At 46.2% G+C, this 25,096-nt stretch overlaps 1 protein-coding gene across 7 annotated transcripts in view; it reads left to right on the top strand.

Moving 5' to 3' along the window:
* mapk8ip1b (mitogen-activated protein kinase 8 interacting protein 1b) overlaps positions 1–25,096 on the top strand; it is a 113,225-nt gene that overhangs the window by 52,885 nt on the left and 35,244 nt on the right. For 5 of the 7 annotated variants that reach the window (XM_069902984.1, XM_069902983.1, XM_069902987.1 and 2 more), the window contains one exon: positions 18,782–18,887. In XM_069902984.1, coding sequence (XP_069759085.1) covers positions 18,782–18,887 — 106 coding nt within the window. Of the gene's footprint in view, positions 1–18,781; positions 18,888–21,130; positions 21,294–25,096 lie in introns of those variants that run through there. The other 2 variants (XM_069902995.1, XM_069902990.1) reach the window with 2 other exon arrangements.

Here is a 25,096-nt window from a genome sequence, read left to right as displayed (position 1 = left end):
AATTTAATGTCAGAGAACATGCATGACATCACATACAACCCTGAGATTCTTTTTCCTTCAGGCCAGGCAGAATTACCACTTATTGGCAGGGCAAAAAAAACAACTGCCTCAATGTAAAAGTGTAAAGAAATAAAGAACTGTAAACAGACTGTGCAAACAAGAGAAAAAAAATCAATAAAGTGCACAAGTAAGAGTCCTTAAATGAGTCCTTGATTGAGTTTGTTGTTGAGGAGTCCGATTGTGGAGGGAAGCGGCTGTTCCTGGACCTGGTGGTGCGAGACTTGTGGCACCAATACCTCTTTCCTGATGGCAGCAGTGAAAATCATGAAGCTGTAACTGTAGAAATCATGAGCAATAAACCTCCAGAGGTGCTCGACAGGTGGCGTGGAAGTGGGGCATTCAGTGTCCGATGTAGCTTACCTCCAGAAATGAGGGGGTTGGCATATGAGGAGTTTGGACTTGTCCTTCATTGTAGTTTAGAGGGTGGCGGGGGGGGGGGGGGGTTTGCTGCGTGGATCTTATAGAGGCATAACATTTTGAAATGAATAGATAAGATAGAAGGAGGGAGTTCAAGAACTCAGCCTCAAGATCTGGGGGAGTACATTTAAGACAGAGATGAGGAGGAACTGCTTCTCCCAGAGATCAGTGAATTTGTGGAATTCTCTGCCCCAGGAAGCAGTGGAGGTGGCCTCATTGTTGAAGACAGATTTTTGAAGAATAAGAATTAAGGAACAGGCAGGATGGTGGAATTGAGTTCACAGCCAGATCAGCCATGATCTTGTTGAATGGGGGAACAGGCTCGATGGGCCGGATGCCAACTCCTATCCTGTTTCTTGTGTTCATAGGTGTTGTGTCAAACCCCTCCTAACCCCAGGGCTTCAATAGGATGTCCTCCCTTTGAAAACTTCCAATGTATCTTGAGTCTACTTCTAACACTGGCCGACTTGTGAGGATTATGGTAAAAACACACAGAAATGGTGGAGGAACTCAGTTGGTCTCGCAGGGTCCAGAGGAGATAAAGATATATTGCTGACATTTCCGGCCTGAGCCTTTCTGCCTATTCCTCAAAGAAGGGCTCAGACCGGAAACATCGGCAGTATGTCTTTATCTCCGATGGACCCTGCGAGACCGGCTGAGTTCCTCCAGCATTTCTGTGTGTTTTTACAACAATCACAGACTTTGGTAATTGTAACCTGAGCTTTATGGAGGCTAATGGGGTATAAGGATGAAGAGTTTAATGTGGTTTCCCTCCCGAATGCCTTCACCATCTGCTCTTTGTGGTGACAATATGCAGGACACATTTGTAAACCGATCCATCTCCTGTGGTTGCAAGCGCTTAACTCAAAATGCTCTGTGAGCACAGAGTGAGGCCGTGTCAGCTGATTGCCATGATGTCCATGTGGAGCAAAGAGCTGGCTGGTGAAATGGTGTCAGACAAACTGGGGTCGTTGAACGTCAGAAGCCAAATGGAATGCACATCAACTGGAATGGATTCAATGTCCTCAGAGGCGGAAGGGTTAGGGTGAGTTGTCGGTGCTTCTGGGGAGAGTTTTGGATAGCTTGGTGTGGGGATGGGAACTTGAAGTGGGGGGGGGGGGGAGAGGAGAAAGTGAAACAGGCAAGAGAAGAGTGAGAGGAGAAGATGGAAGAGCAGGGGGAGATGGTAGTCGTACAAGGGTTGAGGGGTCTCAATAATCAGAGGGGGTCCTGCAGGGGCAATGTTTACAACATAAGAATACACCCACAAAGTCAGCCAGGAGAAATGGGAAGCTAGACCTGAAAGCTCATTAACTGAGGTCATGACAAAATAGATATGCTGATGGCTCAAATGGGTATGATCAATTAATCAGTGTTGTTACCAGGCAAGCAAGGTTGGAAACAAAATATTCTGGGGTATTCGACCCTTTGGAATGATGGGCAGTGGGGGTGGGGAGGTGGGTTAGACCTGAAACTAAAGGGCAGCATCACTGTGCTATGAGAAATGATACTGGCTTGAAGTGTGAGGTGTGGAATCGGTCCAACAGAAATGAGAAGCCTGGAGGGGAGCGGTCAGTGGTAGGAGTAGCATAAGGTAGGACAATGTAAACTCAAAAAGATAAATGTAAGCCAACTGTAGGAGGTTTTAACAACTGTTTAAATTGGAAATGTTAACTGGACAAGGGATAGGCTTTTTTTAAAAATTTTTTATTTTTCACACCATAAATCACATTATCCATGATATGCACTATTTCTTTTTCACACATATACAGTGACTTTTTCTCCCGCCCCCCCTTCCTCCCAAGCCACCCCCCCACCCCCCCTCTCATCCATTTTAGGTATACAATCTAGGTTGCATTAAGCCAGTCAGACAATGTTGTCATTCAACAAAATTACACCAGAAATTCTACTGAGTCCATTCTTTTCTTTCCTTCTCCTTCCATCAACTTAGGTAATGTTTGTCCCCGGTAGGTTTTCGCTATTGTATTTAATGTAAGGCTCCTATACTTGTTCGAATATTTCAATATTATTTCTTAACCTATATGTTATTTTTTCTAATGGAATACATTTATTCATTTAAATTTAGTAGTTTCTTCCTTTTAATTTGGTTATGTATTCCATTAATATTTAAAGTCATATAGTTCAGCGTAGCCCTTTTATATTTTGTTTATCTTCTCTTTCCGTTTTTCCATCATTACCTTTCCTCCTTTTCCATTTCTGTTTTCTTATTTTCAACTCTTTATAAGACAACATTCGACAAGGGATAGGCTTGAGGGCGAGTTTCTTCCGGCAGAGCCCAGAGAAACCAGCCAGGGAGCAAGCCCTTTTTGATGTGGTAATGTGAAGTGAAATGGAATTAATTCATGATCCCTAAAGTGCCTCTGAGGCAGAAGTGATTGTGTTCAGGTGTAAGATCGGGTTCGGTTTGACTACTCTGCTGGCTAATCTGGCAGTGGACTCAGCTCCACTAACCTACACAGACCCTTCATTCTCCTATTATTCAAAGATCTATCCCCTGTGTTGACATTCAGAGAGGCAGAGAATTCTGCAGCTTCACTTGGAGAAGCAGTCCCTCATCTGACTTTAAATCTACTCCTCTGAATCTTGCACTTCTGTCTCCCCCACCAGTGGAAACAACCTGCCTGCTTCCATCTTGTCTCTGCCTTTCATAATTTTGTATGTGTCTGTTTTACTTTGTATCCTTATCTGAACTCCAGTGAGTTTTGTCCCAGGCTACTCAATCTCTCCTCATAAGCCAACCCCCTCATCTTCAAAGTTCAAAGCTTTAGTCCCTCAAAACACCTCATCACTGAATGTGACTGTCCCGGTTGGTGTCATTTAGGCAGGTTACCACACTCTTCGTGGACACCAGTACGGTTGAGGCCTGTTTGAATGGGTGGATACCAAGCCCTGCTGGTGTTAGATGTTGAAGGTATCTGTGAAAACATTGGCAAGTTGGTTAGGACAGGTTTTCAGTTTTCGGCCAAGTACTCTGTCCAGACTGGATGCTTTCCTTGGATTCTCTCTCCTGAAAGCAGCTTGCATGGGCCATCCTCTGATACAGACAGGAGATCATCAGGGGACATAGGGGACGCATTGTTTCTTCCTTGTTCTGGTGGTCAAATTGGGTGTAGAAGGCATCGAGTTCATCTGTGAGTGAAGCTTCGCTGCCTTGTGTCTAGAATCAACCTGGTGAACTGCTTATAGTACTCCAGGTATAGCCTCACCAGTACACAAAGCTGACCTGCTCATAAAATCAATCCTTCCAGCAGTGATGGACAACATCTAATATACCCTCATACAATGGTACGAGGTCAGAGTTGAGTGGACTGGCTAGGCATAGATCAGCAGCGGAGGACACTCAATGATACTTCTGCTAAATATCAGCAATGGTTCATTCCAGTGAGGTAGGAAGGTGGTGGGGTCTCCCTTTCCTCTATTCATCGGGAGCATTGCTTAAATAGGGCTCTACCATCCAGGATCTTTGACCTGTTACCATCAGAAAGGAGATACATCAAAATCAGGACTGCCAGGCTGGGAATTAGCTTCTTTCCACAGGCCGTGAGATTGAAGGATATCCTGTTATTGGGTAAACCATTCCAAAGTATTTATATGTATTTATTTTGTTTTGTATTTGTATGTGCTGTATCTTGCATGTGTGCGTGCACACTGTGGTCCAGAGAAATGCTGTAATGCTGTTGTGTCTGGTTGTCTCTGTACAGTCGGATAATGCACTTGAAGCTCTACAAGAAGAATTCACCATCTGTAGCTCCCTCAAGAAATTTGATATCAAATTGAAAGATAAAGCTGTCAGTGTTGCAAAGATGAGTGGTAGGCCAGATAAACGGGAAATACTGAAATATAACTTAAAAGGGACTGGATGTGAGAATAATCTAGAAAATAATATAAAAAGGCCAAAGTTTCCACGAGTTTGAGAAGTAGCTGAGAGGGTGCAGAAGAGATTTACCAGGATGTTGCCTGGATGGGAGAACATACACATTTACTGTCAGAGTACATGCATAACATCACAGAACCCTGAGATTCCTCCAGCCTGGGGGGGGGGGGGGGGGGTTGTCGGTTGTGGAAATTTCACTCCGTAAGTAGATGAGTGTACAAAAGGGAGAAATGTAAGCAAACTGCAAATTCAGGAATAAATGATGTGTCCTCCAATGAGTCTCTGATTGTGGTTGAGGAATCTGATGGTGGAGAGGTCACAACTGTTTCTGAACCTGGTGGTGTGAGTCTCATGAAGCAAGGTTGACAGAGCAGTACCCTTTCCCCACCCCTCCACCCCCACCTGATCATCCGCCAATCAACCACCACCTTGCCTGGATCCAGTAAAAAAACAATGCTGGAGAAACTCAGCAGGCCAAAGTATCCTTGATGAAGGGCTCAAGCCTGAAACTTCTTTTGAAATGTATTTTTATCTTAGCTATATGAAGGACACTGTCTGATGGGCTGTTTTTCCAGCACTGTGTGTTATTATTTCAACCGCAGTGCCTGCAAACTTCTTGACTGGATCTGCCTATTACTTGCCAGCTCTTTCTTCACCCCTCCTCTCACACATCTTTACACTGGGCTGTTTAGCCTCTTTCGGTCCCCACGGCATGTTGACTGTTCGCTTCTCTCCACGGACACTGGCCCGTCCCCCGAGTTCCTCCAGCATCGCCTGCAGTGTCTCGTGTAGCTAACCTCGCAACCTGGGGTCTGACTTGGAGCTGGGAGCTGCTCCATTTCAGCCACTTCTGACCAAGGGGAAGTTGGAGATGCACAGGCAGCAATGGGACATGGTGAGAGGAAAATCCATGTGGAGCACAATTGGTAGATGTGTAGGTTGTCCCAGGATGGCGAAGAAGATCAAATGGTAAAGATTGGCCCATTGCCAAAAGTAGATGACCTTGCTTCACTCAGGAGAAAGATTTCTGACAAGGTAGTCATGTGCCTGGGTTCAGGCCCACCCCAGAGTCTTTACCTTGGGAGTTGTGCACCATTCTGGGTTTTGTTTGTGGCAGGGATTGCAGATTTGAGATGTTATTGTGATTTTTTTTTTTACAAGGGATTAGAGAGGCCAGATTTGGAATATTGCGTGCAGTTCTGGTCACCTACCTACAGGAAAGTTATCAATAACATTGAAAGAGAGTAGAGAAGATTTACAAGTACATCAGGAACTGAGTTACAGGGAGAAGTTGATGGGTTTGGAATTTATTCCCTGGGGTGTCGGAGAATGAGGGGAGATTTGATAGACGTATACAAAATTATGAAGGGCATAGATAGAGTAAATGCAAGCAGGCTTTTTCCACTGAGGTTAGATGTGACAGAAACTAGAAGACATGGGTTTAGGGTGAAAGGTAAAATGTTTCAGGGGCACATTGGTGGCAACTTCTTCACGCAGAGAGTGGTGCGGAGTGAGCTGAAATGGCGAATGCGGCCTCAATTTTGACATTTAAGAAAAATTTGGACAGGTACATGAATGGGGAAGGGTATGGTCTGGGTGAATGTCAGTGGAACTCATTTCAGCACACACTAGATGGGCCAAAGGGCCTGTTCCTGTGCTGTAGTGTCTGGTTCTGCACAGATTATTGATTTGAGTAACAGAATCTTGCAGGCAGCAGAACGAGAGGTGGGGGGGGGGTGGGGAGAGAGAGAAAAAGAGAGAGAGAGAGGGGAAAGGAAAAGAAAACAGGACTTGGAAAATGAAACTTATTGATTTAATTTGTAAATAATAAATGAAGTTGGCTGAGGGAGCAGTTTCAGTTTGCCTTTCCTGGTTCCTGCCGCATATATAGAGCATAATTGAGTTCTTTCATGGGTTCTTATGCAATGTAGCTCTAGTTCTCTAGGTCCGACCGCTGTATTCAGAGGGCCCCAATGACACCAGGAATCTCAGTGACCATCTCCTGAAGGCATTTTTAGTGAGGATGTAAGAGAATCTGTGTGCAAAGCAATCTGATCAATGCCTCCTCCCTCCAGAATGGATTCCGAGGACGAGGAGAAGTGGATTGAGGATCAGTGGGAAGAATGGTAGGCAAGTTCTCCCGACAAACGCCAGGTACCCTGCATGGATTGCAAGCTGATGGCTGGTTTTCTCCAAGGGTGACTTTATTTTCTGCACTGATCCCTCCTGTTACTAGGAGGAGAGATTTATTCCTCAGCTCAATCTGGCCTCAAATGCATTTTTATTTGTTAAAAGATCTCTGTTCTCAGCAGTAATATTAAAAGAAGTTGGATTCACCAAGGATGCCAAGTTAGCAACTTGTATCGATGGGAATTTTTCCCCTGGTTAAATATGACTAGGAAAAAAAATCAACTGGGTGTTATCTTTCTGAACCAACGCCTTTGCACTGTGCATGTGTTGTTGGACAATAACTGCCCACACTTGGTCACAAATAAAATACTCATTGTTAAAGAATATTTCATTGTATGTAGAGATAAAGGAAATGGTTATGTCCTCTGTCCCCTTCCCCGCTCCATCTGATCTTAAAATGGATGATTTGCTCTTTAAGAATGCTTTGTTTTAATGCTTTGAATTAATTTGCTTATTCTGGTGATACTAAATTATTTGCTGATGGCACTGTTCCTGGTAGCGAGCATTAACGTCGAGCTGTTCTATTGCTACAGTGCCCAAGTTTGTAAATCGTGCTGCTGCGGAATAGTATCATGTTGAGCGAAGGGTTGAATCCTTGCTGAAGTAAGTCAGCATTTTGCCAGTTGAAGTGGCGTCAAAGTTATCGATCACTTGTGCTGTTTCTGCACGATGATTGGAAACTCCAAGGTTATGCTTCCCGGGTGTGTTGGCAACAAGGGCTTTGATGGGGGTGGAGGTGGACTGGGGGAAGATGGGGCATCTGTCATGATCAACCTGAATGAAGGGTACCTGGAGTATCTAAATGCAATCTACTGGAGGAGTTCGGAGGGTCTGGCTGCAGCAGTGGTTCATCAGGATCTAGCCCAAAACATCTTCTGTCCTTTTTCCCCACCACTGCTCGACCTCCTGAGTTCTTCCAGATTCAAATTCCAGCATGGGCAGCTGTTTTGTCCCACCCAGTGTCTAAGTCTCACTGCCCTCTCCCCGTGGCGAGAGACTTTTACATCCTCAATACTTCTTGCATCACATCTCAGGGTCGGAGATGCCTCTGAACTTGGCCTGGGGTGGGATTGCTGCTCGTGTGCTTCGCGGCTGCAGCTTTGCACTGGGCTGGGCTTACTGATGGCACCTGAGTCATGGTCTGTGCTACGACGTTGGTGGCGAGGGGAGGCACTCTTCAGATCGAGAGTATTTTCCTTGTACCTGGTCTCGGCTGCTGAGGTTTGAAGTCTGTGCATTACCAGAGAAGGCTGTTCTGCCCATCTCGTTGGCTGAAAAATAAACATTGGGGCTAAACTCTGCTTTTGATCTGCAGGTCACAGTTGTTTGCCAGCACATTGAGGAATGGGATAAAGTTCCCTACCACACTGTGTTCTGGGCAAGCACTGTCCTCTCCTCGAAACAATTTTCCTCTTCTCCCCTTCCATCTTTCTCCAGTCACCTTAAACCTCTGACCATTCTCGCCCTTGTACTTGCCAGCGCATGTCCCATTCAACCACGCTGGGACTGTAGCTTTCTACTTCTTGCCTATTCAAGTACCTACCTGTGATGGTGACTGTTCCCACCACCAACTTTGGCAGTGAGTTCCAGATACCAACCACCACCCTGTCTAAAACTAAAGATAAAGTGTGCCCTTCAGATCCCCTCTAAGCCTCCTGCACCTCTTGTGTCTCAGATGCTCCCACCATAGGAAAAAGAATGTCACCATTCGTTGCCTACCCACTGCATTGCTATGTCCCTCTATCAGGTCCATTCCTAGCCTCCTGTGCTCCAGGGAAAGCAAGCTCTACATCCAATCTCTCCTTTCACTCCAATCCAGAGAACCTTCTGGTGAAACTCGTCTGAACCCTCTCCAGTGCAGGGATAGAATATAAGAGCAGGGATGTGATGTTGAGGCTTTACAAGGCATTGGTGAGACCTTACGGGGTATTTTAGGCTCCTCATTTAAGAAAAGATGTGCTGAAGTTGGAGAGACTTCAGAGGAAGTTCACAAGGATGATTCTGGCGATGAAAGGGTTACAAATGAGGAGCATTTGACAGCTCTTGGCCTGGACTCGTTGGAATTTAGGAGAATGAGGGGGGATCTCATTGAAACATTTTGAATGTTGAAAGATGTGGGCAGAATAGATGTGCAAAGATTGTTTCCCACAGTGGGAGAGTCTAGGACAAGAGGGCACATCTTCAGGATTGGGGCATTTGCTTAGAACAGAGATGCGAAGGAATTTCTGTAGCCAGAGGGTGATAAATCTGTGGAATTTATCACCACTGGTGGTCATGGAGGCCAAGTCATTGGATGTATTTAAGGCAGAGATTGAAAGGTTCTTGATTAGCCAGGGCATCACAGGTTATGGGGAGAAGGCTGGGGCAGACTCAATGGGCTGAATGGCCTATTTCTGCTCCTATCACTTATGGTCTCAACTTTGAAACCTCAGTTAACTTTTGTTTTCTCTCGATGTGTGATTTTGTCAGTTTTTTGGGTCTCAGTTGGTTTCCAGCAATAGAGTTTAATTTTCCTTGGACCGGAGTTGTACTGATTGATTGGAGCCAGGTTTGGTGGGTGGGGATGGGTTCAGATGGGATCTTTACTGAGCACTGATTCTTGAGGTTGGAATACACAGACAGTGCTCTCCTCCCCTGCTGTTATCAATGCAATGTGCTTCAACTTGCCCACTATCCATAAGTTACTCCTTGGCACACCTCCTGTGACCCCAGTTCAATCCTGACCTCTAGCGATGTCTGTGTGGAGTAACTCCAGTTTCCTCCCACATCTCAGAGACATGTTGTTGGTCGGTGAATTGACTGCTATAAGTCACTTCTAATGTGCATTAGAACATTGAGAACAAGAGCAGGAGTCAGCCATCTCACCCATCGAGCCTGTTCCACCATTCTAGAAGACCATGGCTGATCTGGCTGTGGATTCAGTTCTACTTGGCTGCCCCTTCCCCGTAACCCTTAATTCCCCATCTATTGTTCAAAAGTCTATCAGTTTGTACCTTAATGAGGCAGCCTCTACTGATCCATGGGCAGAGAATTCCACAGATTCACTCCTCTCTGGGAGAGGCAGTTCTTCCTCATCTCCAAAAGACTACACCGAATTGTGATCTCGGCCAGTGCCATCCCACGGGCCTTGGTGTTCACTCCATCGAGGACGTGTCTTGAGAAGGCAGCTTCTATCCTCAAGGATCCCCCACCACCCAAGTCATGGCCTCTTCACTCTGCTACTATCGGGAAGGGGGGTACAGGAGCCTGAAGACGAACACCCAGTGGTACAAAAACAGCTTCATCCCCTCTGCAATTAGATTTCTGAAAGGACAATGAACCACAGACACTCCTCATTTTATCTTATCCTTGCACTAATTTATTGAGTTTTAAATGTAATTTATAACAATATTTGCTCTGAGATGCTGCAGTAAAACAACAGATTTGGTGACATGTTCATGGCGAAAAATTCTGAATGTGATTCAGAAATCTACCCCCCCCCCCCCCCCACTCTTCCCCAGTTGTGAGGGTGATGATGGGAGAATAAATTGCAGGAAAATAAGTGGGAGAAGGCAATTGTCCTGAGGGCTAGCGTAGACTCGGTGGGATGCATAGCCTCCTTCATGGTGAGGAAATGAGTGGTGGTCATCCCGGTTTTGTCTGCGCTGAGAAGGGTCAGATCTGGAGATGTTGGTACACTTCACCAGCGTGTACCCTACAACTGTGAGAAGGTGAATAACTGCAGACAGCCAGTGGAGAGGTGCCAACTGTCCAATTTACTCCCTGCGTGACAGAGCTCTGGAAGACTGCTAGTATAATGGAATTAACACCAAGCATGGAGGGCATGGCGAACATGAGTCACTTCTTTCGTAAGCTCTAGATGGGGGGGTTCTTCACAAATCAACGTTGCCTGCACTCAGACAATGCAAAATTCACGATTCCTTTATTGTCGTTTAATTTTTTTCCCCAAAAAATATACTTTATTCCCAATAAATTGTATACAATACAGGAGAAAATAATCTGTTTGAGACTTTAACATTCATAGTTTCAATAATGTCGGGTAAACTATTTACAATGCAGGAAAAAAAACTTCATAACTTTTTACAAAGAGTCAATCATCTCATCGACATGCATTTCACATTTTACATTCTTTTAATACTCCATTACCAACCCTGCTGTTTCTATCTCTTCCCCTCCCCCACCCCCAACTCTGTTAGTTCCCCTCAGTCTCAGCCCCTCAGTGCCTGGTAACGTGAAGATTCTAAACTCTGCTCCTTCCCCACAGTTGCACCAAGCCTCAGTGCGTCCCTCACTCCTGCAGGCTAGAACGTGTTCAAATGTACAGACCATGTCACATTGCACAAAATTGCCTTCTGCCTGCCGCAAGGCAGAGTCACTATTGTGCCACCCGGTGCCCCTTACAGTGAGAGAGAAAGAGATGCAAAAGAGAGGCCCCTTGAGAGTCACTGAGTGTCCATGGATTCACCTCCCGCAGCCTCTGCAGCCACACAGACTCCTGTTTGATCCGTTGGCAACCCAAGCCCCTATCCAACACGGTCAGGAAGCCTTCAGCCCCCAAGGCCCTTCACGAGTCCTTCTTGCCCTCAGTGCCTGTATGTAGACATTGCCTTATTTCAACTCGAGTGAAGATTAGAGTAAATTGTGTCAGAATGAGAAATGCAACCAAATTGTCATGTCAGCAACATTAAATTATTCTGAAGGGTGCATCACCAACTTGGCTGAGGCCACGTCACCCCTCTGCTCGTCAGCCAGCACAGGCTTCTGGTTCGGACATCCTTTCAGCTCCCACCCTTGTTTGCACCCGTCCCTCACTGTAAACACTACCAACCATCCAATCCCCAGCACTCCTTGGCCTCTGGATGTGACCATGCTGGCATTGAGCAGTGGGAAGAGGCATGAGCTTTCAGCTCTAGAATTCCTGATCATATCTCCTCTGGGGGTGGCCGTTGCTTGTTGAGACAGTACAAGTGTGGGGTGTGAATACTGGGCAGCAAAGTACTTTGTCCCTCAGCAGTTGTTAGCAAACAACTAGATGGAGCCTCCCATATGTGGATAAGATGCCAACTATTGTCCAGAGTACTATTTTAACTCTGATGGGCTTCTGGAACCCTTGCAGATGTGTGACTGTGATTATGTTGTAATCTCTTAGCCAAACTGCCAGAGTTTTTGATGTTTGAAAAGTTCTTGGTCCAGTTGAAGAGAAGAGGCAATGTCTTTCTTCATTCGTCCTGTGTCAACAACCAGCAGCAATTTGGTCATTTCCCTTCAGGGTGCCAGACCCTGACCTACTGCACAAACTCTCCCTCAGAAGCAGCGATGGCCCTGTGTGTTCTAAAAAATGTTTATCCAACTCCCAAAGATGCAACTGGGTTCCCAGAACAATGGCAATATTGCAATGGATGCAAATCTTGTCATTCCATTTTCTCCCTTCTGTCTCCTTGGGCTCGCACTCTCTCTCTCTCTCTCTCTCTCTCTCTCTCTCTCTCTCTCTCTCTCTCTCTCTCTCTCTCTCGCTCTTTCTGTTTGTCTGTCTGTCTCTTTCTCTCCCACCCCCCACCCTTGGCTCCTCTCTCTCTCTTTCTCTCTTTCTCCCCTCCCGCTTTGGGTGCTCTCTCTCTCTCTCTCTCTCTCGCTCTCGCTCTCGCTCTCGCTCTCGCTCTCGCTCTTTCTGTCTGTCTGTATGTCTCTTTCTCTCCCACCCCCCCCCCCCACCCTTGGCTCCTCTCTCTCTCTTTCTCTCTTTCCCCCCCTCCCGCTTTGGGTGCGCTCTCTCTCTCTCTCTCTCACTCTCTCTCGCTCTTTCTGTCTGTCTGTCTGTCTCTTTCTCTTCCACCCCCCCACCCTTGGCTCCTCTCTCTCTCTTTCTCTCTTTCCCCCCTCCCGCTTTGGGTGCGCGCTCTCTCTCTCTCACCACCTCTCTCCCAAGTTGGGTGTGCGTGCTCTCTCTATCTCTCCCTCCTTCTTTAGGTGCACCCTCTCTCTCTCCCCTTAGGTGCGGTCTCTCTCCCACCCTCCACCCCTGGGTGAGTGCACACACTCTCTCTTTCTTTTCCAACCAGCCCCCCCCCCCCACTACCACCACTGCACATATCCATACAGGATACCTGCTCTGGGATGAGATGAGAGTTCATTATATACATGACAATGTATGTATGGACCAAAATGATATGATAAATGTTGGCAAGAACAGAGCTGAATTTCTTCAGGCTTTTACAGAACTTGGTACATTTTCTTGGCCGTAGTTTTACTATGGTTGGACCAGAGCACGTTGAGAGCTGTGCGAGAACATCATTCAAGAGGGTGAACCCTCGCAAGGTGTCAGGCCCTGATGACGTACCTGGCAGGGTACTGAAAATCTGCACCAACCAACTAGCCGGAGTGTTCACGGACATTTTCAACCTCTCATTGCTGCAGTCAGAGGTTCTGACCAGTGTGAGCTGCCTCAACAACTACACGCAGTAGCACTAACTTTGACTGTGATGAAATGTTTTGAGAAACTGGTCATGCCTGGAATTAACACATATCAAAGTAAAGATCTGGACCCACTGCAATTCCCCCATCGTCACAATCGCACCACAGCAGATGCAATATCACTGACTCTCCACTCAGCCCTGGATCACCTCGAAAACAACAACTCATACATACAGCTGCTCTTCATTGACTACAGCTCAGCTTTCAATGCCATTCTTGGCCTCTGTACCCACCTCTGCAACTGGATCCTTGACTTTCTCATCTGAAAGCCACAGTCAGTAAGAATTGGAAACAACGTCTCCTCCTCACTGACTATCAACACAGGCGCACCCCAAGGATGCATGCTTTGCCCACTGTCATTATACACCCATGACTGTGTGGCCAGGTACAATTCCAATGCTATCTACAAGATTGCCGATGACACCACAGTTGGTGGCAGAATCACAAACGGCAATGAGGAAGTGTACAGGCGGGAGATAAATCAGCTCGTTGAATGGTGTAACAACAACAACCCTGTGCTCAATGTTAGCAAAGCCAAGGAGGTGAATGTGGACCTCACGAGGAAGTCAGGAGAACACGACCCAGTTCTCATCAAGGGCTCAGTAGTGGAGAGGGTCAAGAACTTCAAATTCTCCGAGGATCTGTCCTGGAGCCTCCATGTTAATGCAATCACTAAGAAGGCTCACCAGCGCCTATACTTTGTGAAGTGTTCGAGGAGATTCAGTATGTCACCAAAAACGCTCATAAATTTCTACAGGTGGACTGTGGAGAGCATTCTGGCTGGTTGCATCACTGTCTGGAGGCTCCAACTCTCAGGACAAGAATAAACTCCAGAGGGTTGTTAACTCAGCCTGCGACATCACAGGCACCAGACTTCACTCCATCGAGGACCTCTACATGAGGCGGTGTTTTAAAAAAGCAGCCTCTATCCTCAAAGAATCCCACCCCCCAGGCCATGTCCTCTTCACTCTGTTACCATCGGGGAAAAGGTACTGGAGCCCGAAGACATGAGGATAGTTTCTTCCCCTCTGCCATCAGATTCCTGAATAATCAATGAATGAAAGACACGGCCTGACTTTTTGTGCACTGTTATTTTTACATTTTCATGGTAATGTGGTAGGATGGTGATAATTTGAATGTTTGCTCTGTAACGCTGCCGCAAAACACCAAACTTCATGACAATAAATTCTGATTCAGTTAAAAAGTTAAAGCGTCTCCCACCTCCACATCAGCTCCGTCAATACAAAGGGTGGGGACAAGTTCATTAACATGAGCTGCCAACTCACTCCACACAATGTTGACCATTTCCTGCCTTTTCACATTTATTGTATATTTTTACTTCTCTGATCATCAGGGGCCAGAAGCCCTGTCATCCTCACCTCGCCCTTGTGTGGCTGCTGCTTGACACAGCTCGTGATCCAAGCTCCAGAACTTCAAACAAGCTCGAGTATTTGAAGGTTTGTGGATGGGAGGGCGATTCCTTCCATCTGGATTCCCCGCATCATGGAGCAAGGAATAATGATGTCCACCTTCAATCAGAGAAACGCAATATCGCGATAACTTATTTCAAGATTCCTTTTTTGCCAGGTTTATTCTGACAGCGTCCATGGGATGTAAAAGGCAGTCAATATTTCTGGCCTGAGCTCTTCTCCAGGAACGTTACAATGAAGGGCTCAGGCCCAAAACGTTGGTCCCATTGATGCTGCATGACCTGCTGTTTCTCCAGTGCGTTTGTGTACTATACTAGACCCTAGTGCCTGCAGGCTTTCTTGTCAACTCCTGAGTCTGATAACTATTTTGGGGGAAAAAAACTTCTTTGCTTCAATCTGAGGAACGATGGAGTTTGAGCTGACATTAGCAGTGAGAAGAGATTGTGTCCAGGAAAGCAGGAGATGAACAGATTTTAAGATGCAAGGCATCGGTGGATATGGGGAGAGAGTGGGTCTATGGGTCATTTCGAATGTTGAGAGGTGTGGACAGAGTAGATGTTGAAAGGGTGTTTCCCATGGTGGGAGAGTCTAGGACAAAAGGGCACAACTTCAGCCAGAGGATAGTAAATCTGTGTAATTTGTTGCCACAGGCAATTGTAAAGGGCAGGCCATTGGGTGTATTTAAGGCAAAGATTGATGGGCTCTTGACTAGCCAGGGCATCGAAGGTCATCGGGAGAAGACCAGGCAGTGGGGCTGAGTGGGAAAATGGTGATTAAATGTGGGGGACGGACTCCATGGGCTGAATGGCCTATTTCTGCTCCTATGGTCTTATGGTTTGAAGGGAGATGATTGCATTGAGTGGCAGAAGAGGTTCAAGAGACTCCATGGATTCTCATTTGCTCTGGTTCTGTTTGGTGCATTGCGTCGATGCTCTCTCTCGATCGCCAGTGTAGGTTACTCCTGCAATCCTCTCTCCACAAACATGTAAAAAAACCCCACTCTGTGAGAAGTGTACGTCCAGAGCACACCGTGTTGCATTTCGAAGAAGGGGGTGTCAGTGCGCGTTGTTAACATCTCATTGAAATGCAAGCGGGGCAGTTCAAGGAGGAAGGATGAAGTCCCTAATGTGATCTTAATTTAAATTTAGTCATACAGCATGTAGCAGGCTCTTCCTGTCCACGAACCTATGCTGCCCCAATTGCCCTGCAACCCCCATACATAGGACATTATAGCAAAGTACAGACCATTCGGCCCACTGCCAACCTATATACTGTAATCCTACCAAAAAAAATTGAAACCCTTCCTACTTTGTAACCCTCCATTTTTCTGTCTAAGTGTCTCTTAAATACTCCTATTGTTCCAGCCTCCACCACCATCCCTGGCAAGCCATTCCAGGCACCCATTCTGGGTTTCATTTGAAACAAAATCTTCCCCCTGATGTCTCCCCTCAACTTTCCTCCCTTCACTTTGTCCACTTTGTTTACTTTGGAGTGTGGGAGGAAACCGGAGCACCCAGAGGAAGCCAACGCAGATGCAGGGAGAACGTACAAACTTCTCACTGACAGCGCCAGATTCAAAGCCTGGGTCACTGGCGCTGTAATAGGGTTGCGCAAACCATATTGCCCCAATAAGATATTGTCCTGGGTTAATGAAATGGTCCTCACAGCTGCACTAATCTGGATGAACACATGCACAGAGGAAAAATGTTGAAATGTTTCCACATCAACTCATCAACTTAAGCAGCTTGTGTCATTATAGTTTCATTGCCAAGCCAATCTCACCACAAAGCTCTTAAGCTACCAAATTCTTTAAACTGTATTTACTCTCATAATGTAGCCACAAATTTACATGTTGTATGCTCCAGTAGAAGGCGGAGCCAATTAAATGTGCTTTCCAAAACTGGTTGAGAACAACTTGTACCTTTTGGATCTTTCACAAGATTCCTCTGTCTCCTTCTTCCATCCAGCTTACCCTGTCCATCAGCACCCCCACCCCCTCCATCTGGAATGGTGTGCCATGAAAGGAATCCCTCATTCCTGCATCTCCATCTCCACATCTCCACGCTTTGACCCGTAACCCAAAAATATATTACCTTCAAGGTGCTGCGTTTTAAAAGTTAAAGCCTGGAGTGTGCAACTGTGGGGGCTGGGGGGGAAATGCCATTTCACTTAGGAATCCAACATCTCAGACAACACAAGTTAAAGTTTATCAGGTTCATGTTTATTATTGTTTGCATGCACACGTACAACTAGATGAAACAGCGTTTCTCCAGACCACAATGCACCCACAATACAGGTACACAATCTTTTATCCGGAACCCTCGGGGGACAGTGTGTTCTGAATTTCGGATTTTTCCAGATTTCGGAAAGCCAGATTTAAGCCCACCAGAATTGTGCTGCCGTATCCACCCCCACCCCCTTCCAGTCGCACTGCCACCTCCCCCTCCCTCGCCTGCCCAACTCGCGCTGCCGTCTCTCTCCTCACTTGCCGGATTTTGGAGCTTTCCAGATTTTAGACGTCTGGTTAAAGGATTGTGTACCTGTACACAGTATGTAATAATTACATATATTATATATACATGAAAATGTATCATATATTTCAGCATATGTCGACCTTCAGCTAAGTCAGGCCCCCATTTTCAGCCTCATTTTCATGGTTTTATCATATATTGGGCATATAAGTCAATCCCCCAATTTTCTGCAAGGAACGTGCCGGAGACTGTGTTCAGGCCTCCCAGCCACAACCTAAACATTGTTACAACACCCCAATTGCCAAGTAACAAGTCTATAAATTAAGCAAGCAAGTAAAAAAAAACTTTTGCTTCTGGCCAGGAAGCAAAAGGAGAAGCTGGGTCCAAGTCTTCAGCATCGGCTGAAGCCGGAGTCATTGATGGCAACTCCATTCTCAACATTGAGTGTGGTGCCATCTGCATCAAAGTTGCCTCGGTGCCCAAGTGTGCTCAGTGCAGCAACTATGGCTATGTGTTGGCTCCTGGGCAGGAGCAGGGGCCTTGGGCTCTACAATTGTAAAATGTCTGGGTGGCGCCTGGTGGTGGGGAAGTGTTGAGGAGCGACAGCACTGGTGGTGGGGAGGTGCTTCGGGTCGTCTTGTGCGTAGAATCTACGTCAAGCGGTTTTTTTTTTAAGTTGAATTTAAGGTCTCATTTTTGTATCTGGGCTGTAAGTTGACCCCTGATTTTTTGAGTGCTTTTTGAGGGTTTTAAGACTTGACTTGTATGCCAAAATATATGGTAATTTAAAATAAATATCTATAAATATTTCATAATCAGATTTATTGCCATGAACACGTCACAAAATCCATTGCTTTGTGGCAGCATCACAGTGTAATAAATTACATTTAAATAAATAAATAGATAGTGCAAGAAAATAGGAGAAAAGTCTGTGGTTCATGGTCCACTCACAAATCTGACAAGTGGAGGGCAAGAAGCTGGTCTTGTGCCTCGGGGTGTTCGTCTTCAGGCTCCTGTATCTTTAAGCCCGATGGTAGCAGAGTGAAGAGGTGCCTCTGGGTGGTGAGGGTCCTTGAGGACAGAGGCTGACTTTTTAAGATGCTGCCTCTTGACAATGTCCTCGATGGTGTGAAGACTACTGCCCATGATATCATAGGCTGAGTGAACAACTCTGGAGTATCTTCCTGTCCTGTGCATTGGCACCTCTGTACGGTAGACCTGTAGAACTTTTCATGCATCTTTGGTGACATACAGAATCTCCTCAAACTTGTGACAAGGTACAGCTACTGGCGAGCCTCCTTCATGATTGCATCAACGTGGAGGCTCCAGGACTGATTCTCAGAGATGTAAACCTAGGAATTTGAAGTTCTTGACCCTTTATTATTCTGGAATATTTTCTCAGTTTGACTCCACAAAATTAAAAAAAAATCTTTCTGCTGGAGGAACTCGGTGGGTTGAGCGACATCAGTGGTGGGGGGAAGAATGGGCAATGCTTCAGCCTAGAAGGTTTCTGGTCCTAAATGATAGCTGTTCTTTTTCTCCCACTGACGCTGCTCGACCTGCTGAGTTCTTCCTGCATTGGCTGTCTTTCGTATCCCTTCCACACAGCAGTGCCACCCTGGATGTTGCGCTGATGATTCAAGGCTGGGTCTTCCACCAGCAAAGTTTGCACTGTGAAGCAAAGGACTCCAGCTTTCCTCTGCTAAAGCCAATGCCGCAATAAGCCCATGTGCATGCTGTAGTTTGCCACGGAATGCTGCCATGAAGTGTGCATGAGCAGAGTATGTCACGCACTGGCGTGATCGGACTAGTGCTGTCCTGATCTATTGTCCATTGTCTCACTTCAGGTTAACCCACGACATAAGTTTGGAAGAGTTTGAAGATGAAGACTTGTCGGAAATAACAGATGAATGTGGGATCAGCCTACATTGCAAGGACGGGCTGGCGACGCGGGTGAGAGTTCGCGACCGCTGAGTGCGAGGGGCATTGGCAGGGGCGTAATGGTGACAGGAGATTGGAGAAGGTCACGTTGGGTAAAATGAGTGAATGGTTCAAAGTGGACAGGTTTAAAATCTTAAGCAAAAATCTATAAAATGAATGAGAATGGAATGAGCTGAACGAGTGAACACAGATTCAATTTTTTCATTTTAAGAAAAAAATATGGACAGGTACATGGATGGGAGGGTATGGGTGCAGGTCAATGGGACTTGGCAGAATAGCAGATCATCACATTAGATGGACTGAAGGGTCTGTTTCTGTGCTGTTGTGTTCTATGGAGAATGAGGTTTATTGTCATTTGCTCTTTGTGATTTTTTTTATATAAATGATCTGGATGGAGAAGTAGAGGGATGGGTCAGTAAGTTTGCAAATGACTTGAAGGTTGGGGGTGTTGTGTATAATGTAGAAGGTTGCTGTACATTAAACGGGAAAGTTCAGCGGAAATGTGGAAGTTCAATCCAGAGAAATGTGAAGTGATTCATCTTGGAAGGTCAAACTTGAAGGCTGAGTACAGGGTTAATGGTAGGAATCTTAACTGTGTCAAAGAACAGAGACACCCTAGGGTCAAAATCAGAAGATCTCTCAAGGTTGCCCTGCAGGTTGATATGATATAGAAGGCCTGTGGGACGCTTGGCTTAATTAGTCAGAGGAATGAGTTCAAGAACCATGAGGTAATGTTGCAGCTCTATAAACCTCTGGTTAGACCACACTTGGAATATTGTGCTCAGTTCTGGTTGCCTCATTATAGGAAGGATGTGGAGGCTATGTGGAAGGATGCAGAGGAGATTGACCAGGATGTTGTCTGGTTTGGAGAACATGTCTTGTGAGGCAAGGTTTGCAGAGCTGGGGCTTTACTCTTTGGAGTGAAGAAGGATGAGAGGAGACTTGATAGAGGTCAACAAGATTTTACAGAGTCTTGGGTTGCCAGGGGTGGTGGTGGAGGCTGGTACAATGGGGATATTTATTAGACAGGCACATAGATAAAAGACAAATAGAGGGTTATTGGTGTGAGGTAGGGAAGGATTGGATTGTTGAGTCAGTTATAGGTTAGCACAACATCATGGCGTGAAGGCCAGTACTGTTCTATGTTCTACATAAAATATAAATTCACTGCAATTCTTGCTTGCTGCAGCCACACAGGTTCGTATGATACCCCAATAGTGAAAGTATGAATTAAAATGACCATAATATTCCACGAGACAGAAAAAGAGATCATAGAAATAAATGGATGTAGAAATAAATATTCACAGGGGCATGATTGCAAAAAGAATGAAATGGTTCAGACCGATCCAGTGCTGGTTTTGGAGTAGTTTATGGGTAGGGATAGGGGAGGTTCAAGAGACTGATGGGTGTTGGGGGAAGAACTCAGTCCCTGGGCCCAGAGGTGCTGCCAGACCAGGTAGATGGCAGCAGTGAGAAGAAATGGAGGGGCATCAGTGAGGTGATGATCACATTTAGGGATGTGGAAGCAGAATGTATCAGATATACTCATGTAATTGTTGATACCGTGTAAAAGGCAACCCCTCCCCCTGCTTTATCAACCCAAAAATCAGTTTTTATATGACCCGTGTAAAAGTCGAGTGCCTTATTTTTGGTCCCAACCACCCATCTGAGCTCCCGATGCGCCGGCCACCTGCCTGTCCAAGCTTCCGATGCCCCAGCACCTGCCCATCTGAGCTCCCAACTGCAGATCCTCCCCCCCCGGCTGCCTGCCCATCTGAGCTCCCGATGCCTTTACAACCTGGTCACCTGCCCGTCCAAGCTCCTGACATCCTGGTCACCTGCCTGTCCAAGCTCCCGACATCCCGGTCGCCAGCCCATCCGAGCTCCCGACCATGAATCCTCCCCCCGGCCACTTGCCCATCTGACCTCCTGATGCCTTTACCAACTGGTCCCAGCCATCCGAGCTTCTTAAACAGCAGAGGTAATTACGAGGTCAAAAGTTTGACCAGTGTAAACGTCAACCCTCCCCCCATTTCTTTGACCCACAAAAGTGATCCAAAAGATTCAGCGATTACATGACATTACATACTGTAGTTAAGATTTCAAGAGGGCATTGGATAAGAGAAATAATTTACAAGGCTGTGGGGGATGGGAATGATGAGATTGCTCCACCAATGGTTGGCATTGGGTCACATGACCTCCTGTGTCACAATAAAGAATCCTGACCAGGAAGCTTTTGCAGACTAATTTCACTTTCCAAATGCTACATTCCTATCTCTGGGGGATGAAAAGTGAACAGCAGTGTTTATACCGTGAACCAAGTTGGACAGTCAGTGAGACCAATCTCTCTCCGTAATTGGTGGCCCAGTCTGGTGGTCTGGGAGTGTGGGGACATGTTTGTGCAAAGTGGAAAATTTGGTGGGTTCGAAGAGCAATGGTTCTATACACAGGCTGAACACAGAAAGGGTTTTTATTAAAACACACATAAGGGGGTCGCAACAGGGACAACACACATTAATACTCTCAAACACAAAACACAGTATAATCAGTCACATCAGCAACTGTTTACACTCCTACAAACACAGGACAACCCAATCACATTGAACTTAACTCTACCAATTCTAGCAACTGTGTATAGACAATTAAGGATTACAAGCGCTACCTGCCGTTCCTTGTCTAATGTGGGCACGTCTCCAATGCTATCTAACAACCCCAATCCCTGTGTAGTGCACACCTTACCAACGACTCCTCCAGCGTTGTCCACAGTTCGTGACCTGGAGTGGAGTAGGGTTTGTCTCAAAACGGAAGAGAAAGAGCTATTGCACGTGGTGAAGGTCTTTAGAGTACACTAAGTGAGAGGGTCTGACCCAGGTGATCACTAGGTGATTAAAGGGGCCGGTGGTCAGATGTGCACCAGTGGGTGGGTAGAATCTAACCTTGACTGGCAGGTAATGTGACTTCCAACTAGGTTCCAAATGGAGAGGTCCCGCAACCCTTCACAACTCACACTCCCACCAGGTTCCAGATGGAGAGGACACATGACCCTCCACAATCCACACTACAGGACAGAACCCAGACTAGTGGTCTGGGTGTGTGGGGACGGATGGATGGTCTGGGAGAATAGTGAGGGGGCCCAGACTGGTGGTCTGAGAGTATGGGCATGTGTCTGGGAATGTGAGGATGGATGGGCATGTGTCTGGGAGTGTGGGGATGGAAGCCCAGTCTGGTGGTCTGGGAGTGTGATACAGGACCCCCTGATCAGTGCACATTATTGGAGAGCTGGGTGCTGACGACATGATTTGGAATGTCAGATCATAGTTTTACTGTGTTGAGCCGACACTTCAATCAGTTGTAATAGAGCCATAATAATTTTGGGAATGGCAGAACATGAAGGGAATTAAGATTTTTGTGGAGAGAAAAATATGAACATTTCAGAACTTCAGCCATTTCCAAAGCACTGCCTGTGAATTGTGTTTAAATGACCAGTCTAATGCTGGGAATACGATCGCTCCTTCTAAACTATCGATGTAATCTGCAGGAAGGAGGGGGTCAAGGTTCTGTTCTGTCAGGGTGCTTCTGGACGAACTGGTAATTAGATAGTTCTGTCAATGACATCCCTGTACTTCTGGTGTGTAGAACTTCAGAGAAGTGTCTTGTGTACATGCAACAGTGGGACAGATGTGGAGCGAGTGTGGCAGTTGGGGGAGACCAAGGAGATAGTGAGTGTGGCAGTGGGGAGGGAGTGAAGGAGTATGGCAGTGTGGGGGAGGAAGGATATAGTGAATGTGGCATGGAGAGAGGGAGGAAGGAGAGAGTGTGGCAGTCAGGGAGAGGGAAGAGTGGAAGTGGGAGGAATGAGTGAATGATGGTAGGGAGAAGGAGGAGGAGAGAATGGCATTGGGAGAAGGGAAGAGGGAGTGAGTGTGGCAGTGGGGGAGAGGGAAGAGGGAGTGAATGGCAGTGGGGGAGAGGGAGGAGAGGAAGAGGGTGGCAGTGGGGGAAGAGAGGAGGGAGAGGGAAGAGAGTGAGTGTAAAAGTGTGGGAGGGAGTCGGGAGAGGGTGGCAGTGGGAGAGGGAGGAGGGAGTGAATATGGCAGTGGGAGAGGGAGGAGGGAGTGAATATGGCAGTGGGAGAGAGGAGGAATGTGAGTGTGACAGTGAGGGGAGAGGGAGGAATGAGTGAGTGACGGAGAGGGAGTATGGAGGAGAGAGTGGCAGTGGGGAAGGGAGGAAGGAGTGAGTGTGGGAGTGGAGGAGAAGGAGGAAGGAATGTTGGAGAGGGAAGTGTAGCAGTGTGGGAGGGAATGGGGAGAGGGTTGCAGTGGGGGAGGGTGTATGGCAGTGGGCGAAAAGAGAGGAGGGAGGGAGTGGGGAGAGGTGTGCAGCAGGGTGTGCTTGCTCAGATATCAGTTGGGTTGACTTCAGTGACTGTTTCTTGTCAGCCAATCCCTGCCGGACAATGTGGGCTGGGGACATGGATTCACTGAGGCTGCTTGGATGACCTTGTGAAGATCTCTATAAACATTACAGCACAGGCTCTGCCTGTAAAACTGACTCTTGGAACCTTCTTTCTGGCTTGAGGCACTCACCAGCTGGGTTAGTGAAAACTGAAATGCCATCTCGATATAATTTTTACACTGGGAACAGTCAAGCGCAGAGAGCCTTTGAAAATGAACCTCATCAGAAAATTCAATGAATAAACCCAGCAGTTGTGTTATATAGTCAGGATAATGTGAATTATTTTGTAAACATGTAAGAATACACCCTTCTCACTGTAGTAACTATAGAGTGTCACTGTGGGGCGTATGTATATGTGTGTGTGAACAGTTTCCTGAGATGATGGAAGGCATCAGTAAGTAAAATCCCTTCTTTTATTTGAATCTTACATCTTATTTAAGAAGCATCCCAGTAACATAGAGACATAACATGGTGGCAGCGGTCTAAGAGAACAAGAATAAACCCATATAATTGATTGTAAGTCACTGAAATAGAAAGGGGAAGAAGAGAAAAAACTTCGGAGAGAAGAGCGAGAAATGGAGTTGGCTCTGCAGTGAGAAAGGCACAGTCAAGGATAATAGATGCAGCAGCATGGTGGGGACAGGTGGAATGGAGGTGGGGGAACTAGGTGCATGGCATGGAGTCCCTGCAGGGGCCAGCTGGAAGGTTGCCCTGTAGCATCTGTGACTTCACCGATGAATCAAATACACAATATCTAATTTTTTAATGAACTTAAGGTCTAGTTTTTCCATTTGAATAAGATGGATCTTCTAGCCAACAATATGGAGCAGGTCACAGCCCATTGCACAGGTGCAGAAAAACTCCCTATGTCTTGTTCAATAATCCAAAAAAGAGCAGTTATTGGATTAGGTCGTGGCTCCACCTGAAATACAGTTGAAAAGATAGTAAAAATGTCTTTTCAATAGATTTCTAAGAATGAACAAGACCAAAACATATGTCAATGTAGCAATATCAGATTTACATCAATCACAAGTAGGGTTAATATTAGAAAAGATACAAGTCAGCTTATCTTTGGACATGAGAACACGATGCACCACTTTGAATTGGATTAATGAATGTCGGGCACATAGTTAAGATGTACTCACTAGTTTAAGAATCTTGACCCATAGATCTTCTGATTAGGGTCTGGCAAGTTCCAGTTCCTAAGCCTTTTTAATCTTATCGTGAAGTACTGGATATAATTTCAATAATATATCATATCTAATTTTAATGATTCCTTTCTGAGAGGGATTCAATTAAAAAATATTATCAATAGATCAGGTGTCTAGCAGTCTCACTAGACATCTCCAAGTAAGAGACAGTGCAGAGTTTCAAGGGCAGCGTAATGTTGCTATTGTGAAGTTTATTCCGGAGTCTGATATCGGTGGGAAACAAACTGCCTTCAGATCTGCTGGTATGTGATTCCACCCTTGCGAATCTCCTTGACAAGAGAGAGGTGGAGAGAGTGTGGCCGGCGTAGGATGAGTCTTTTCATGTGTTGGCTACTTTGTCGAGGTAGAGAGAGTTGTAGTCAGAGTCGATCGAGGCAAGGAGATGTGTGTGATGGTCTGAGCCACACTCACAACCATGACGTAAATGGAGGTGTAAATGGTACCAACATCTGGTGCTGTTAAATCACAAAAATGTACAGAGAACAGCAGCAAACATCAAGGATCCACACCACCCATGGCAAGCTCTGTTCTCGCTGCTACCATCAGGAAAAA

Source organism: Narcine bancroftii, chromosome 1 (assembly GCF_036971445.1).
Source record: "Narcine bancroftii isolate sNarBan1 chromosome 1, sNarBan1.hap1, whole genome shotgun sequence".
Classification (NCBI taxonomy): Eukaryota; Metazoa; Chordata; class Chondrichthyes; order Torpediniformes; family Narcinidae; genus Narcine; species Narcine bancroftii.
This window is presented reverse-complemented; position numbering and strand designations above follow the sequence as displayed.